The sequence below is a fragment of the Leptopilina boulardi genome, unplaced genomic scaffold (genome assembly GCF_019393585.1).
Source record: "Leptopilina boulardi isolate dan_hultmark-lab unplaced genomic scaffold, ZJU_Lbou_2.1 LbouV2_273, whole genome shotgun sequence".
NCBI lineage: Eukaryota > Metazoa > Arthropoda > Insecta > Hymenoptera > Figitidae > Leptopilina > Leptopilina boulardi.
Window position 1 is genome coordinate 2,634,877 of NW_026137833.1, and position 19,463 is coordinate 2,654,339.

The following is a 19,463-nucleotide window of genomic DNA, read 5'->3' on the forward strand; positions in this document are numbered from 1 at the left end:
TTTATCTAAATTTTTATTTGTACGAATTGTCATGATTGATAGAATTATTAAAACGATGAATTTTTATTTGACAAAAAAAGATAAATTAAAATTCTTTTAAATAAAAATTTAAGGATTAATATTTTGAGATCGAATTTTGTTTATTTTCTAATTTTAATGTATTTGGCTTAATGCCCATCAAATTGTTATTGTTTCAATTTATTATTGTTGCAGTTTCGGGTTCAGAGACCTCAAAAATAATAGAAAACCAAACATCATTAATATATTATCAACTTATTATCGATTATAAAAATGATTCACTAAATTAATCAAATTTGCAATAAAATTGAAAAAAAAAAATAGACCAAAATTATTTGTTTTACTTATGGCAATACTGGCAAAAATTTTTCAAGCACTAAACATATTATTTAATTAATTGAAACAATTAATAATGTCGACAGAATTTAAAAAAATGGTGAATTTAATTATTTAACATGGCTCACATCTCTGATAAGGAAACTCCGTTTTAAGGTCAAATTTATTAGAAAAGAACGAAGCGTGTGAGAAAATTTGTCCGTTATATGAGAAATTGTCCCAACGATATTAAAGAGAAAAAAAAGGCAAAAGTAATCAAAATTTGAATTTTGGAAATTCGACAAGAAAATTATCAAAAAATATTTTACATATTTTTTTTCGAATTTAACGCCTTAAACTTAAATTCAATATTCACTTTTACTTTCAATTATTGCAAATTATCGTTATTTTCAATATATATTATTATTTTTAAATAAAAGTACAATATAAAATTTTAATTTACCTTTATTTTGTTAATTTTTCAGAGAAACTTTTTGATTTTTCTTTAACAAAGCAGAAAAAAAGTTTAATTATTTAATATCCCTAAGGATTGAATTTTTTTTTATCTTTGAATTATAATTAAGTTGTTTTAAAAATTAATATTTTTGCAAATATAAAAATTTCTATCACAATTCGTTCTTGTTTTTATAGAAAAATGGAAAATATATCAAATACGTGACAGTGAGAGATAGAGAAGCTGCTAATGCATGCTCATTGGAAATGTAAATAACGTTGACTATATTCCTATGTTTATTTTGTGTATGACAAGCAATTATCATCTTTCGTATTAAATCTTAATGATTTGCACATGACAACCAACAAAATTAAATTTTAAAAACACAATTTTTTAATTGAAAAAAAATTAATTTTTTTTTCCTTACTAAAAATAAACTATTAGTTATTTAAAATTTTTTTTTATTAAAAATTTATTTAAAATATAGAGAAAAATAATAATTATTTATAATAATTATTATTAATAATAATTAATTTAAATTTTTCATTATAAATAAATTATAAATTAATTTTAATTATTTAATTTTTATTATTAATATTATTAATTATAATAATATTTTTTTTTACTATAAATAAATAAATAAGGTACTAATTTTTAGAAACGTAATTTAAAAGTTGTATACTTAGAATTTACATTTTGCGTTTGCAAATTATTGCAAAAAGAGAAAAAGACTATAGACGACTATTAGACGTTTTTTTTATTATTAATAATGGCTCAGCATAATTTTTTGCATTTTATGAAAGAAAGTGATAGTTGAGAAAATATATATTAAAACAAAAATTTTACGGGAGTCTATTAAAATTAATCTGAAGAGGCAAAAAAAAAAAATTTATGATAATTAATTTTCACTGTTTTTATTATTAGCAAATTGTGTGTAACACAAACTATTTCCAATAAAAGTAACTAAAAATGAAAAAAATTATTTCAATTGATAATAAAATTTTATTACTTATTTATTTAAACAAAAATTATATTTATAAATATTATTCAATTTATTTATTAATTTAAGAAATTAAAAATAAAAAAAGAAATAAATCAGGGTGTCTAACAACTGCAAGGAAAAAAATTCCGTGACTTTTCCCTTACCTAAATTACACTTAAAAATTTTTATTTTGATCAAATAAAATTTATTTTGATACAATTAAATCATTTACCTGTCTATTATCCACTAATTTCATATGTATTTGAACCAAATAAATAATGTTTCGTAAAAAATAAAATATTTAAGTGAAATAAATAAACTAATTGGGGTGCGTATAAATATTCTCAACATTTTAATTTAAAAGAATTTTTACGGCGTCAAATCTTAAATTATCAAATTTTTATTTAGTAAAATTATATAAAGCAGATTTTCTAGTACATCGAATTTCAAATTAATACAATTTTTAATTTACTGAAATTTTTATCAAGAAAAATTGCACAAAGAAAAATTTTTTTAACAGAATTGTTATTTTAGTAAATTTCGATTTATCAAAATATTTACTTAATTAGAATTGTCATTGAATAAATTCACAATTAACAAAAATTCTATTTAAAAAAATTCTTAATTAACAAAGTTTTTATTAAAGCAAATTTTAATTCCAACTAATTTTTATTTAACAGAATTCTCATTTAAGAAAAATTCTACTTAGTTCTCTTTTTTTGTCAATTTTTATAGACATAAATTTCGTTAAATTGAAATTATATTAATTTAAAATTTTTTAAAAAAGTATTAGAAAAAATGCTTTATAAGAGTTCTGCTAAATAGAAATTCTTTTAAATCGAATTTTAGTTAAATGTAAATTGAAAATTTTGCATAATATAAAATTCACATTATACAATTTTGCTAAATAGAAATTCGATAATTTAATATTCTACGCCGTAAAAATTTTTATAAATTAAATGTGGATATTAGCATTAAATAATAAATTATTCATATGAATAAATAATTTACTTTATTTGAAGTTGAACCGATAAAATAAAAATCAGGCCTCGGATCGACTTTAAGGCACAAGAAAAGTCGTTTTAGTCGATTTATATTCGAAAAAAGTCGAAAAAGTCGATTTTTTCAATTAAAAAAAAATTTAATTGGTTAATGAATATTTTACTTTAAATAACTAATGTTATTAGATATTAAATTCATTTTATTAATTCTGTAATGAGAATAATTCTATATAAGAACATTATCAAGAATTATTAGAAATAATTGAATTTCAAAAGATTTTGTTAATTTGCAAAGAATAATTAAATTTTACAGAAATGAAAATAATTTATTTTTTTGGGAAAAAAATGATTTCACATAGTTAAATTTTTGAAATATTGAATTTCAATTTTAATTTATTGCCATTAAAAATTTGCAAAATAATTTAATTTTTAGGATTTCTTTTGAAAATTTGGAAAATAATTGAATTTCAATTGAAACTTTGAAAAACAATTGAATTTTAGTTGATTTTGGATTTAAATTTTGAAAATAATTGATTTTTAGTTAATTTTAAATAGAAAATATTGAAAATAATTGAATTTTAATTGAAAATTTTCAAAATAAATTAAATTCAATTGAAATTTATGAAAATAATTGAATTTTAATTAATGCAAAATTTAAAATTTTGTAAATAATTGAATTTTAACTAATTCAGAATTTAAAATTTTGTAAATAATTGAATTTTAATTAATTTGGAATTGAAAATTTTGAAAATAATTGAATTTTAATTGATTTTAGATTGAAATTTTGTTTAAATAATTGAATTTAAGTTAATTTTAAATAGAAAATTTTGAAAATAATTGAATTTTAATTGAAAATTTTCAAAATAAATTAATTTCAATTGAAATTTTTGAAAATAATGGAATTTTAATTGATTTTGAATTGAAAATTTTCAAAATAATTGAATATTAATTGCATTTTATTTGAAATTTTTAGAAATAATTGAATTTCAAAAAATTTTAGATGAAAAATTGTAGAAATAATTAAATTTTAGAAGCTTTTAAATTGAAATTTTTGAAAATAATTGAATTTCAAAAGATTGTGTTAAATTTCAGACAATAATAAATTATAATAAAAGAAATTTCCTGTGATTTCTGTTGATGAAGAATTTATTAGAAATGACATAAAAAATGGAATTCCAATAGTTTTTAATTGAAAAATTGCTTTCAGATAAATGAATTTTTGAACAATTAAATTTCAAGTGATTTTAAATTAAAAATTTTTGATAATTTTATTTGCTAATTTTCTTTTTTTTTTAAATTATAAACAATCATTAAATTTCATAAAAATTTGAATTGAGAAATAGTTTAATGTAATTGAATTTGTGAAGAATTTCATTAAAATTATTAAAAATAATTAATTTAGTGAAGAATTTTAGTTAAAAGTTTGTTAAGTAATTAAAATAAAGAAGATCTGAAGAAGATCTGCATTGTATACTAAAAAAATGTATTTTGTTTAAAATTGTTTTTAAAAAATGTAAAAAAAAGTCGAAAAAGTCACATTTTATTAAAATAAGTCGAAATAAGTCGGAAAAAGTCGTATAATCTGAGGCCTGAAAATTGTATCAAATAATTTTCATTTTTATTAAAAAACCAAATATTTCAGTGAAAAAAATTAATGAATTGTTATCCAAATTTAAAAAATCATTTATTAGATTCAATAAATAGTATGGTAAATAATTATTTACTTAATGAATATAAGATATATCACATGCTCAATAATTGAGTGTGAAGGCCAACTTTTTAATTTGCATTTGCTTTGGGAAAAAAAGGAAAATTTTTTTGAAACTAAAAATTACTTTAATTTATTTATAAAAAATTCCAGAAAATTAAAGAAATTCCCTGATTTTTCCCTATTCATTTAAATTGCCTGACTTTCCCTGACCGTTATATACCCCCTAATAAATAAGAAATTAGTAAGTTAATAACGCGAGAAAATAAATTGTTGTCTTTTTTAAAAAAAAGTGTAATTTTTTCTTTATTAATTAAAAGCAAAAATTATAATTAACAAACTGGCAAATAATTTTAATTTTATTTTAATTTAAAGGCCGATTTAAATAATTGCAACCCTGTTTTCTAAAAAAAAAAAAAAAAAACTTATATATTCGTAATATTAATAAGTTTTCTATTTTTAAAACTTGCATATATATTTTACTTAGAAAGAAAATAACATGAAAACACACACAAAATTCCATTTAAGTTGGTAAAAAATGCAGTTTTATTTCTGGCTAGAGCAACTTACCGAGAAGTCCCGAATCAAATCTTTAGCTTGAACTTTCTTAGCTCGCCTTTAAATTTAGCGTGACGTTCTGAACATGTTAATAAGAGAAAAAACTAACTTAATTACAAAAAGATCTTTCTTTAAAGCTCTTAAGAACAGCTTAAAGACGAATATAAACCACTCTCCTCTTTCTCTCTCTCTCTCTTTTTTTTTCTTTCTCCGTCACAAAAAAATTCTCTTTCAATTTACAAATATTAAATTTACAAAATTGTTTTATTGAAAAATGATAAAAGACACAAAATTATTTACTACCCGTTAAAAAAATTTCTTTTGTTTACGTACACGCTTTCGATAAGAATTTAAATGAAGTCTGACACAAATGTGACATGTGTACACATTCCCGTATGGGTGAGATATAAAAGGTATGCTTTTCAATGTGTATTGAAACACACGTGTGTATTTTGTATTATATATATATATACATATATATGTAATTTTGACTGCAAGTATCGCCACTTCTGGACATATAGTGAAAGTCGGGCAATTTCTCTTACTTTTTAAACCGCAAGGGTCAATCACTGTCTAGGAATATTGCAAATAAGATTTTATTCTTATACTTTAAATGACACCTGGCAAGAAAATGAAAAAAAGTAAAAGGGGAAAAAAAAAAAAAATTGAGCCCTTGGACAAATTCCAGAATTGTAAATAATAAAAAAAAACAAAACATAAAAGGCAAAATGAAATAAGTTTCTATTGACAATTTTTTTTTCTTCTTTTTTTTGTCAATAATGTAAAAATAAAAAAAAAAGAAATGAAACGAAGCGGTGATAATAATTTAATCACATTCCAGGCGCAATCGCGTCTAAAATTTTTGTTACTCACCCTAACGACACAAGTAGAATGTTTTTAATCCGTAAATTCACTGGATAAACTATAAATAAACACTGTCACTTTATTATTATGTGCATTTGCACTGAAACAACTTGAATATAAATATTGACGACACAAACATAACACTTGTTTAAGTGTCACCGTGTGTCACACACATTTCGGCAGAGCGGCCATTTTACTTTGCACTGCCGTCGCTGGAATAAACCTTGGAGCAGCCCTAAAATTCAGGGTTGAGTAGTTATTTACACGAATCTCGGAATGAGAAACATTAGGGTTCATTCACAGTATTGCAAGATTGCTGAAGTTACATTTCTCTCAAAAATGTTTTTATTTTACAACTTCTTTTTTTCCATAATTATTTAAAAGAAATTAATTTAATTTACTGCAGGAGTGGGTATATAGCAAACCTTAGGTTACAATCTTTTATGTCCTTTTCTAACGCACGTGTTGTTAATGGCAAGACGTGTGTAAGAGAAGGATAGAAAAAGGAATAATTAACCCAACCTGTTAGTTTACAAACCCTGACATGATGCGCGCGCTACTGTTGCAACGTTCATGACAATGAATTGTATTGTAGAAAGATCTTTATGTTTCCAAGTTTTTGTTTGATATTATTATTTTTTTTTCAAAAACGACCTCGGATCTTTTGACTATTAAAGTGTATTATTAAAAATGATTACATACACAAACTTTGATTTTTATGTGTGCCAACAACGTTTGACATTTCTGTAAATTGTGTTTTTATATACGCGCATTGCTCATATAGTGCTTGCACATCAGCTGATTTTTTCAAGTGTGATCTCTCTCTCTCTGTCTCAAAGAGTTGTGTGTGCAAATTTTCAAAGTTGGAGTTTTATTTTTAGTGTTTGTGCGATACAATAATGGTGCGAGTGTCTATGTTAAATCGTCGCTTTATCGCGAAATATCGTTTGCCTTTTAATTTATTTTAATTCAAAGGATATTTGTTTGTTTTGTTTTTTTTTTTTTTGTCCCAAAAGGCCTTTCGCGAACGCATCGTCATTCTCTCAGAAGGAAATTTTTTTGGCATCTTTTTGCAGACTTTCTTCAGACAAAAAAAAAGAGAGAAAAAAAAATCAAGAACAATGCAAAGAACAAAAGCTAATATTTTTCATGATATTTATAATCAACCATACAATGATTGCTCGAAAGTAAAACTTTATTCGAGCACTAAAGGTGATTTTCGTACTAGATATACATATGATTTCTTTTTTTTTTTTTTATTTTAGAGGGGATTTATTTTTTAATTATGAATTTTTTTTTTTTTGTGTTTATTGACGAGGGGGAAAATTATTCTAAAATAATTTATTTTTACAGCAAGTCTTCAAATGATTCAACGTATGTCATTGTTGAAAAGATTAAAGGTACACGATGGTTGTGTCAATTCAATTTGTTGGAATAGTACCGGTGATTTAATTTTATCTGGAAGTGATGATCAACATTTGGTACTCACAAATGCATACACTTATCAGGTAGAATTTTTTTTTTAAATTTTAAATCTTCATAACAAAGAAATTATTTTATTTTCAACTGTTTTTTTTATTCTTTATTGATTTTTTAAATGTTTTAATAAGCGTCGAACATTGTTAAATTTCTAAAAAAATAATATTCATTTCCTTTTTTTTAAAAAATGTTTAAAATAGAATAGATTTCTATTTTTTTTTTTACAGTTTTCGAAATTTTTTCTACATTAAAGAAACAAGAGAAATAATATTGTTGGTCCTTGTTTTCTTCTCGATTTATCATCAACTTTTGATGATTTTTAATATAAAAGACAGTAATTTCTAATTATTGATTATTTTTCAAAATTCTCAAATCATTCTCTTTAAAGTTCTTTGTTTAATTTTTCTCTCAACCGGTTGATGAATCTTTTGAATATCACGTGAGACAGTTATTTTTATACCTTTGATGTTCAAGGATTTTACTCGTTAAAATAGTAGAGCAAAAATTCATGATTGGTCATGCCAAGTAGTTTGAATTAATCTTCAATTTTTAATCATGAACTTTAATTTAATGTCCTTTTTAATTATTTCATTTTTATAATATGAATAAGATAAATTAGGAATTAATTTATAAAGATGTGAAATTTAACAATTTTAATACATCATTTTTGATAATTAGCAATTTTTACAAAAATTTGTAAATTTAAATATAATTTTTTAATTACATTTTTTTTTTGAGGGGGAAATTTATTAATTCCAAATATTTTATTATATATATATATTGAATTTATAGGTATTTATATCAAAAGTAGAAAAAAAAATTACGAAAAGTTGGAGTCTATTTATGAAAATGATTTAAACTACATGTTTCAGTGAACCCTTTTTTTGTTTATTAACAATATTTCCGTTAATTTGCACTTACCAAGGTTTGACATTGGTATAATATAGAAATGCAATGTCTTTGCCAAAGAGATCAAAACCTTTGCACGTGTGTTCTGTCCGCTCTACTTTTACTGTTCTAATCTCTTAATCTTTAATTATTCATAAGTAGTAAACAAATTTTTAAAGAATTGAAATTATTTTTTTATTTAAAAAAAAAGGAAATTCTTTAATTATTACTATCATCGATGTTACGGAAATAATAAATCACATTAATTATTGCAACATTTAAACAAAATTGTTGAAATATCTTCTTTTATTATAAGATTAATAAATAGGGAAAAAAAGAACAGTGTCCGCTTTTTAAAAGTTATTATTAATCTTGGTAGTATTCAAGTTTTCTTATTTAAAATTTAATTTTCTTTAAATAATTAAAATATTTTTCTAAATATTTAAAATAAAAGTTATTTCTTTTCTTTTTTTATGCAGGTATTAACGGACTACAAAACTAGCCATAGAGCAAATATATTTAGTGCTAAGTTTTTGCCTAATAGTAACGATCATCGGATTGTATCGTGTAGTGGCGATGGAATTATTCTTTATACAGGTAATATTCGTTTTTTTGCGATTAAAATAGTTTTTTTTTGAAATGTAATAAATGTTTCGTCAATAAATTTTGTATTTAAAATTTTCTTTTTCTGTAATATCAAAATTGAAAGGCAAAATTTAATTAATATTTTGCTTTTTTAGATTTAATGAGGAGAACAGGAACATTTCAAAATCAATTTAATTGTCATAGCGGCACTACTTATGAAATTGCTACAATACATGGTGAACCACACAATTTTTTGAGTTGCGGTGAAGATGGAACTGTAAGATGGTTTGATCTTCGAATAAAAGACAAATGTCACGAGCCAAGATGTAAAGAGGTATATTTCCCCTTTTTTAAAAAAGATAAATTCTTATTTTATCAATTAATTTAATATAGAAAAAATTCAATTATTAAATTAGTCCCCAAAAAAAAATTTAATTATATAAAAATAATTTAAATTTTTGTGTCCATAATGGTTTAAATCAAAAGATTATTTACATATTTAAATCATATAATTTCAATTAGTCTTTAATATTTTAATTTAAAAAATATATTTTATTTTTAAATTAAGCAAATTAAATATTTATTGAAAGAACAAATTTTAAAATCAGTATTATTTGATCAATTCATTATATTTTGATCTAAAGTCGTCGGCGACTAATTGTAGAAAAATTACAATACTTTGGAGAAATGATATTAAAGGTATAAAGTTTAGGAAATAAAACAGAATTTTATTGACTTTATTTATCTTTTCTAGTAAATTCTTTATTTAGAAATGCTTTAAAAAAAATTTTGTTTCAAAACCATAAAAAAAATACCTTGAATTTTATTGATAAAATTTTAATGGATATGCTTTATAGATGACTATATAAAATTCATAAAAGAAATAAATTGAATTAGATAATCTATATCAAACTCCAAATTATGACACGGATTAAAAAAAAAAAAAATTTCGTCAGAAATTTAGAAAATTGAAAAAATTTACAGAATATGTCAATTATACACTTACATTATGCGTAAATTTTTTTTAACAATTTTATCCTCTTGAAGGGATCACAGGTTATTATTCACCTTTTTTCACCTATTTAAAATTTTTTCGTCTATTTCATCTGTTTTCTTAATTTGTCATCTTTTTCACCTTTTTCATGGTTTGATTAATTTACGAATATAAATAATTAAATCTACAATATACAGAAAATGTTCAAAATGTTAAAAAATAATTTATTAGTATGAAAAGAATTTTTTTTTAACATTCATTGAACTTATTAATTTAGAGAACACAAAAATTCAAATTTTCATCTTTTCTATAAACGATTCAATTGGTCAAAGATAGAAATTATTATAAAAAAAATGTTCATGGATAAAAAATTTCAATTCAATCTAAATTTTAATTTAAATTTCAAGTGATGTAACTTTCAATCAATTCTAATTTTTATTTGGTCAAAACAAATTTATTAATTAAAATTTAAATCAGGTGGAAGTTCAATGGATTGAAATTTACAATTAACGAAATTTCAATCTATATTTAAATATTAATTTATTTAATTTTCAAATTATTTAAATTTCAATTTGTTCAAATTTTAATTGACTTAAATTTTTTAAAATTATCCAAATTTTAATGTATTCAAATTTTCATTGATTTAAGTTTCAATTTATACAGATTTTAATTGATTTAAATTTGAATTTATCCAAAATTCAATTTGTCAGCTATTTTCGATAAATAATTCTCCTATTTAGCTATTTTTAAGAAAAAAAAAAAGTACTGTGATTCCTGTTTTAGTGAAATATTTCTTTTATATTATTAAAATTCATTAAAAATAAAGCAATTTTTTCTGGGAAAATTGTTTAATATAAGGGAAATTGAAAATTTTATTTATATAGCAATTCTGTATTAAGTAATAAAATATTTTAATAAAAACTAGTTTGCTAAATTAATTAAACAATAAAAATTGTATTTTAAAATATTTTTATTTATTTATATTTTTTTTATTTGCATAGGATGTTCTTATTTCTTGCCAACGGGCAGTAACTGCTTTATCAGTGAATCCTGTAATGCTTCATCAAATTGCAATTGGTTGTTCAGATAGTACGGTGAGAACCTTCGATAGAAGAATGCTTAGCACACATGCTACTGGTAAGTGATTTTCCTTTTTTTTATCTAAATCTTTCTTTTTTTTCCCATCGTAGATATAATCATTTTAAAAATTATAAATTATTTTCTCTATAGGTTCCACAGATAATGGACTAACATCGAGACCATTGAGCAGTTTTACTGTACCTGAATTTGATGGAAATTCTTATAGAATAACATCATTGAGTTACAGTCCTGATGGTCAAGATGTTCTTGTTAGTTATAGCAGTGATCATCTTTATTTATTCAGTATAAAGGTAAAAAATATTTCTCCAATTATTTCATACATATTTCAATTCTTGCTTATTTTTTCACAATTTTTTGTTTAAATTGTTTTTTTTTATTTATTATAATTATATAATTATAATAAATTAAAAAAAACAATTTAAACGAAAAATAAAAATTTAAATCAAAATTGAAAATTAAATTAATAAAAAAATATTAAAATAAAAATACTATTTAGGATCAAGGAAGTGTACATTTTAAGAAAAATATGTCCCACGGTAAAAGTAAAGGGAAAAAGCATCCTTTGAGATCACCACAGCCAGTTCGACGTTTAAGATTGCGTGGCGATTGGTCTGATACTGGACCAGATGCACGTCCTGAACGTGAAGGTGGACGACGTAATGGACCAGGTGGGAGATGATGAAGAATTGAGAGAATAAATTAGTTCAAAAGTGTTTTACTTTCTTCTTTTTTTTTCTCTCTCCTCAAGAAATAGCACAGGCGAGGCCCGTTCTTCATACATCTTTGATGCAGAGAATGACTGACGTTCTCAGTAGAATGCTAAACGATCCAGCAACAAGAGCTGCCTTAAGTGGAGGAGGAGAAGATAGTTTAGAAGGCGTTATGGAACAGCATGTTGAACAAAATCAAAATAGTACGGAAGCAAATGCAGAGCCAAACGTTAATAGAAGTAACGAAAGTGAAAATGTTGAACGTGAACAAAGTAATACATTAAGTAAGTTGACATTAATTTTCTTCACTATTTTTTAAATTTAAGTCTTGTTTTTTTTTATATTAAAATTTGATTGTTTTAAAGAAAACATTTTTTTAAAAATAACTATAAGTAATTTATTAATCTTATAGATATTACTACCGAACAAAGTGAAAATCTACCCGTCAATGAGAGTCAAATAAATGATGATTTAAGGATAGAACCAGTTCAAACTTCCGGTAAATTTATAAAAAAGAAAATTTTCTATATTAAATTTATATGGGGGAAAAAATGCATTAAATTGTTTTTATTTTTTTTTCTTTCTAGAAAATATTCAAACACAAATTGAAGCAAAACCAACGACGAGTAGTGCTTCAAGTAGCGATGTAAATTTAAGTGAAAAAATAAATAACAGCCGAGTTGAGGAGAAGCCAAAACAAGAGGAGAGTGCATCATCGAGTGCTGCCGAATCAGCTGAGAGTCGACTTAGTATTAATGAGACGGTTCCAATGGAAACTGAATCTAGTCAAGGCGTACAGGAACAACAATGTTGTCTTCAATCGTTCATATCAAATAAACGTCGAATGAATCAACTTTCAACATTAAGTGAACATAGTGCAGATGTTGGTACTAGTCATGAAGGAAGTATTATGGAAAATCTTCAAGATCGATTGACAACAATGAGAGATGGATTTCTTGAGAGGTAATAAAAATTAATATTTAATTATATTAAATACTTAATCAAATTTTTTTCAACTAAAAAAAGAAATGAAGTATTAATATAAACAAGACTTTAATAACAGGAAAGAAAAGAATACTTTTTTTTCAATTTTTATGCATTATTTTGTATTTCTAATGAAATTTGAAATTATGCAAAAATTGATGAAATTTTTAAAAGTTTCTGGAAATCAGGAAAAAAGACTAGAATTTTTAAAAGTTTCTTAATTTTTCAAGTTTAAATAATTTTTTTAAAATAAAAAATTAAATGTAAAAACTAATTTTGAATTTCTATTAAATTAAAGGCACGGCAGTGAACCTGCAGTGAGTTTAACATATTCTGATAAAAGTTCAACAAATGCGACAATTTCACTTGGAGTCGCAGACGAAGTGACTCGTGACTCTTATCATCCAGGTAAAAATTTGTATTACGAAAAAATCTCAAAAGAATGATAAAATTCATTATTATTCCAGTTTTTTTTTTTTTTTTTTTTTAATTTTTAATTTTGTTTTTCTCCACAGAACCATCAGCGAGCGGAAATAGTAGAGTGCAATTAACTGATGCTGGACCAAGTTGTTCGCGTGTCAATCAATCCAATTTTAGCGATATTCGAGAAAGTAAGCTCAATTTTTTTTCCTATTTTACTCTCTTGAAAAATCAAATAAAATTAATTTTGAAATAAATCAAAATAGTTAGTGAAAAAAAGTCGAAAATTACAATAATAATAATAATTTGATATTAACTATGTTTCTAGGAACAGATGAAGATGTTTACAATGACAGCGATGATGAAGAAATGGAATCGAAAAGAAGGTTCGTAATTAATATTATTAATATATATATATAATAATAATTATTATAAGAAATTAATAACTAATTAGTTAATTTTTTTTATCAGACTTGATAATGCAATTGAAGTCGAAATGGATGAAGCAATCGCGAATGCCCGCGCGTCTCAAGGTGAAGAACATTTTGATGAATCCTACATAACGGAACTTCATGTCAAGCAAAAATACATGGGACACCGTAATGCAAGGTATAAATTTACGTTTCCCCTTTCCCTCTTTTCTTTTTTTATATCTAATAACTTTGTTGGATTTTTCTGCCAAGACACAAAAAACTTTAGATAATTAGAGAAGAGATAACAAATTAGAGAAGACATCAAGTAGATGAAATTTATCGTTTCAAAATTTACTACAAATTTTTTCTGAACTTGTGTTTGTCCTGTTAACAATTTATTAGAGGAAAAAAAAATGATAGAAAAAATAATAAAAAGGGCCGTTTCATTTGAAAATAAATTTATATTTTTTTTCTTTCATATTTTTACAAATGAAACGTTTCTTAATTGAAATAATTTTCATTATTGTCATTTCTAAAAAAAAGGTTGACGCCCGAATCCTTCGATTTTAACAGCACTGGATTCAAATTTTGGTGGCAACAAATCATTTATAGTTTATAGTTTTGAAACAATGTTTTTTTTGCTATCTGCGACTGAACGCGACAATGTCAGCGAGATTCTTTTGTTTTGTCTCGAGAGAAAATACTGCTGCATAAAATGAAAAACAACTCACAAATACATACACATTAAAAAAAAAAAAGTCCCGAAAAAGCCTCCGAGCGGACTGGGCTAATAATTTAGCGTCAGTCCAACGAAATTTCTCATCTTTTGCCTTCCCCTCGTTTCACTCTAGTTTCTTTAGGACTATGATCAAGGAAGCAAATTTCTGGGGCGATGATTACGTCATGTCCGGCAGTGATTGTGGCCATGTTTTCGTCTGGGATAGAGAGACGGCAAAACTTTGTATGTTACTTGAAGCCGATCAACATGTTGTCAATTGTCTACAGCCACATCCTTTTCTTCCAATGCTCGCCACTTCGGGTATTGACTATGACGTCAAACTTTGGGCACCCATTAATGTTGAAACAAATTTTGATGAAACTTTTGCAGATGATGTAAGTTTATTAATTTCATTTTTTTTTCTTAAACAACTTTTAAATGTTTTATTTTTCAAAGGGAAAATAATTTTCTTTAATATAGAAAATCGTTTTGATGAAAATTCTGCAAAATACTAATTTGAATAAATAAAAATTCGGCTCAAAATTAATACTGACAAATGAAATTCCATAAAATGAAAATTCTATCTAATGATTTTTAGAACATAATCATGCGTCCCAATTTAAAGACAAATAAAGTAATAAAAGAGAAAAAATTTAAATAAAAGTAAAAGATAATAATAAACATTTAATGCAAAAATAAATTATATTTTGATGAAAAACTTAATAAATTATATATATTTTATTGGCATTAATAAATTGTCGATTACAATTTTAGTTGAAAAAAAGAAATGCTGTTATGTTGGAAGAAACCAAAGACACTATTACAGTTCCTGCTGTATTTATGATTAGAATGTTAGCGTGTCTAAATCAAATACGCAGAGGTAAGTTAATTATTTTTTTAATCGTTCCTTATTTTGATCTTTTTCGTGAATAATAATAAATTATTTTCTCTCGTTTTTCAAACAAATTTTGATTAAAGGCTCGTTTTCATATATTTATTATTTTTCATTTAGAATAAATTGTTAAATTTCAAAAACAAAGCCTTGAATTATTAAAAAAAATTTTTAATTATATTAAGGTATATTTTTTGAAATTTTATCTGACACCTAAGTTGAACCTGAATTCATATGATTCTAAATATTTAGAAAAATTTGTAAAAATAATTTAATTTTTCACTATTTACAGATTAGATTTTTTTTTTAGAAATAATTGAATTTCAGGAGATTTTAAACTGAAATTTTTCGTAAATTTGAATTGTTGAAGATTTTTTTTTTTCACAAATTACAAACAAAAATTGAATTTTAGAGAATTTTTCATTAAAATTTTTCGAAATAATTACATTTTTGAAAAAGTTTATTAAAGTTATTAAAAATAATTTATTTGTCACAAAATTTTAAAAACAAATCCTAATTACAAATAATTAAATTTTAGAAATTTTACAGTTAATATTTTTGTATAGAATTAATTAAATTTCAGGAAATTTTAAATTGAAATTTTGGTAAATTTGAATTGAATTTATTTTTACAATTTTATAACAGAAATAGAGTTTTGGAAAATTTTACAATACCTAATTAAATTTTCGAAGACTTTTTTTAAAACTTATTGAAAATAATTGATTTGGCAAAAAAAAAATTTATAATTGATTGAATTTTGGAAATGCAACATCTAAGATTTTTAGAATTAATATTGAATTTAAGGAGATATTTTTTAATTGAAATTTTGGTAAATTTGATTTGATTAAACATTGTTTACCAATTTTTTTATGCAATTGAGTTTTAAAGAATTTTAAATTAAAAATTGTTTTAAATAATTAAATTTTGAATAAAAATTCCATTAAAAATAATTGATTTGACAAAGAATTTGAGATAAAAATTTACAAATTCTTATAATTCAATTTAATTGAATTTCAAGAGATTTATATTATCATTATTAATATAATAGAAATAATTCAAATTTTAGAAGAGTTTGAAATTGAATTTAAAAATTTGTGTTTGAAAATTTTTGACATTATTTCAATTTTAAAAGATTTGGAATACAATTCTTTCTCCAATAATTCTGTTTTCGATGAATTTTTTTAAAATCCTGAAAAATTTAAATTAATAATAATACTAATAAAAAAAAATAATACAATTATTTATTTAGGAATATTCCATTTTTACAAAAATTACAAAAAATTTTTTATACAAATAACAAAAATTTATTCTAGAAAGTAATTGTTAAATTAAGATTTCAATTTTTGATGAAAATATTTCATTATTAACTCTAAAAGGAGTAACTGAATTTACTTACCCTCTAAGGGGTAACTTGCGAATAATATATATAGATATATACCTAAAACTTGAAACTTGTATAAAAAAGTCACGTAAAATAAATTATTAAAAATCAGAATAATTAGAAAACTGATCTTTTTTTCAAAAAGAAGGGAAAATTTATATCCCAGTTACTCCTTCTAGGATTAAATTATTTAATTCTTGTTAGAGATTTACAGCACCTCCGTTTTATCTGATATATTTGACCAAAAACAGGTTTTTTTTTTTTTTTTTTTTTTGAGTCTTTCGAACTGTTTTCCTCAAAATGTTGAAGTGGTGGAAAATTTAGTATGACCAGATGTTTGCTAGATTTTGCTAGAAAATTTATTTAATTAAGTACATTATAAAAAATTATTTCAGATTTTTTTTTTTCAATTTTACCAACTATCAAAATAACATTTTTTTGCTTTACAATTCGTAAATATTTTACAGGAAATCATTCTGTATATTTCTTGAAAACAAAATAAAAAAAATTGTATTAAAATTTTTATCATTGTAAAATATGAATTTTAAGTAGAAAAGATATTAAAAAAAAACTGTCAATTTTTTATCTAGTGGAGAACATGTAAAAAATGGGCATAGAATTAATCTTACAAAATTTAATTTTAAAAAATGAACTTTAATATAATTAACGTATTATTTTTGATAAACAATATGAATATTGTTTACAGGTCGAGGTCGCAGAAGCAGAAGTAGCGACGAGACAGATGAAATTGGAGCCGGTTAATGATTTCTACATTGAGAGAAACATTATTTGATATAACCATATACTATAATATTGACTCATTTGAAGGGCCCACTCATTAAAAAAAAAAAAAAAATCCTTTACTTTTCAAATGCTCAATAAGAATTTTTTAAGTCTTCGTGATGAACGCATAGTTTACATAGAAAAACGCCTATATTTTGTAATATCCATTCGAATGTGGAATTTAAATATTCAGCTTGGAATTGTTTTCATATCCATCAGAAGTAGAATAGATTTTTAGATGTTTTCTTTTTTCAATTACACACGCTAAAAAAAAACCAATATAGAAATTTCTTATACGAAAAACATATTTTTAAAGATAGAGCAGATGTTATGCTTCAAATAACAATATTTGCTATTTTTTTGTTTTCATATTTTTCAATATTAGTAAAACAATATTCAAGAAATGAGAATTTAAAAACAAATTTAAAAAAGTAAAATTTACTTATTCCCAGTGAGAATTCTAGTAGAAAAAAAAAATAGCATAAACAAAATTGTATTAAGTTATTATTAATTTTTATTAATTATTTTTTTCGCATAATATTATTTTCGTAAATATATATATATCACTTTTCGGTTCAGTTACCAAAAATGAAAAAATATTTCTAATTTCTTTTTTTTTCTTCCTTACAGAAAAAAAACTTGAATTTTTTTTTTTGTTCAAGTTTTGCGCATTTTTTTTTTTTAATCCCGATTTTTTTCAAAAATGATAAAATTATTCGACTGTTGAATATCAGATCTTCCTATTTGTAAAACTATATCCAATTTTAATACAAAGTACATATATATATATAATATAAAAATTATACATTTTTTTTCGTGCAATACCAAGCGATAGATTAAAAGGTTGTGAGATAATAAATGACGAATTTATTATTATTTTTTTTTTTTTGTAATTAATTCTTTAGAGGTGGATATACTAAAAATAATAATTGTCACACAGCTCTCTAAAAAAAAAAATTCGAGACGTCTTTTTTTTAATCACGTGTCGAAATGTGTGCCTTAAATTATATGTAAATCATTGTCAAAGTTTTGTGAAATCTTTGATAATTTAAGTAAAAGGCAAAAAAAAATGTTTAACTTTGCGTAACTATTCAAAAAAAAAAAAAAAAATCAATTACAACCCAGTGTAATAAGTGTATTTCACCTCTGAAGGATTTTTGAATTGACTGTAGATAGGCTAATTAGATTTTAAGCACAAGTTCCTTAAAAAGAAGAGTAACTTAAAATTTCGAATACATAAATTTAGGTTTTAGATAATAATAAGAGTGTTTTGCCAAGATGCTTTTCAAACGTACGTATATAAATATAATGTGGATACTTTTACAGAGCGAAAGTATATTGTAGGCATTTTGTTAATAATAACAGGCTTCGAAGTAAATTAAATTGTCTTATTTCTTATTGTCTATTTTTTTATTTTTTATTATTACATTTTTAGGAAAATATTTTTAGACTTTAAATTTTTTTGCTTTATCGTTTTCTCGAAATTAAAAGTAAAAAGAATTATTATCTGAATTAATGACAAAAATATGCCGCGTAATTTCAAAAGAATTTACATTTAATACACCAAAATTGGAAATATATAATAAAAAATATATTTATATTTTCCTCACGTTTTAAATATATAATAATAATTTCTGATTCTTTTTCTTTTGAATAATTTCATTTTCTTCTTTATTACAAGAAATATTTTAATTATAAACTTTTTTCATAGCCTTGAGAAATAATTTCTTCACTCGAAAAACGACAGTTTTCTTTGTTATTCATATGTTTTTTACTAAGAATTTTGATATTAAGAATTTTGTAGAAATTTATTTTTGGACAAATCTTTTAATTATAAAGACAATAAAATGACGAATTTGATTAAAAAAGACAATAGAAAATTATAAAAAGTTTATAATAAAATATAAATGTAATTTAATGAAATTTCATTGATAAATTTTTAGTTTAACTTGTCTTTAGGTGGCAACTTATTTCCGAAAAAGAACTTGAGATTTACATTTTTAACATCATAGAATTGTATAAAAATAGAAATATTTTTTTCTTTTTGAAAATGGCTCTTTTAAAAAGTTTGTTTTTCATCAATTTATTTTTAATATTAATAATATGTGTTTTGTCGGAAGGTAAAAGAAAATAAATTAAATTTTCTATTATTTACCTTTTTTAATTAATATTATTTTCTATGAAATAGCCCTTATATTTTTTTACCATTTTTATT

General features: G+C 22.8%; 2 protein-coding genes across 6 annotated transcripts in view; one reads left to right on the top strand and one right to left on the bottom strand.

The window, feature by feature from the left end:
* The window catches only part of LOC127281629 (tyrosine-protein kinase CSK), a 36,749-nt gene extending 30,628 nt beyond the window's left edge, over positions 1–6,121 (bottom strand). For all 4 annotated transcript variants that reach the window (XM_051305433.1, XM_051305430.1, XM_051305432.1 and 1 more), the window contains exon 1: positions 5,910–6,121. The gene's annotated coding sequence lies outside the window, so the exon portion shown is untranslated. The remainder of the gene's footprint in view (positions 1–5,909) is intronic.
* Positions 6,122–6,490: 369 nt separating this feature from the next.
* On the top strand, positions 6,491–18,641 carry LOC127281558 (DDB1- and CUL4-associated factor 6-like). 2 transcript variants are annotated; one of them, XM_051305299.1, is made up of 17 exons: positions 6,491–7,112; positions 7,254–7,408; positions 8,747–8,864; positions 9,008–9,186; positions 10,848–10,983; positions 11,077–11,237; positions 11,444–11,615; positions 11,696–11,941; positions 12,070–12,156; positions 12,245–12,620; positions 12,940–13,049; positions 13,157–13,252; positions 13,390–13,447; positions 13,533–13,670; positions 14,326–14,587; positions 14,967–15,072; positions 17,172–18,641. In XM_051305299.1, exons 1-17 carry the CDS (start codon positions 7,022–7,024, stop codon positions 17,225–17,227), a joined length of 2,547 nt encoding a protein of 848 aa, XP_051161256.1. In that variant the 5' UTR covers positions 6,491–7,021; the 3' UTR covers positions 17,228–18,641. The 2 variants fall into 2 exon arrangements, with proteins under 2 accessions (XP_051161256.1, XP_051161257.1); XM_051305300.1 differs by having other exon boundaries at positions 6,493–7,112; positions 14,335–14,587.
* The last annotated feature ends 822 nt before the right edge of the window (positions 18,642–19,463 follow it).

Bases quoted from the DNA above. Each gene is read 5' to 3' on its own strand.
- LOC127281558 (XM_051305299.1), top strand. From the start codon at position 7,022: ATGCAAAGAACAAAAGCTAATATTTTTCATGATATTTATAATCAACCA. The intron at 7,113-7,253 runs GTGATTTTCGTA...TTATTTTTACAG, and splicing joins ACTTTATTCGAGCACTAAAG to CAAGTCTTCAAATGATTCAA. The intron at 12,157-12,244 runs GTAAATTTATAA...TTTTCTTTCTAG, and splicing joins AGAACCAGTTCAAACTTCCG to AAAATATTCAAACACAAATT.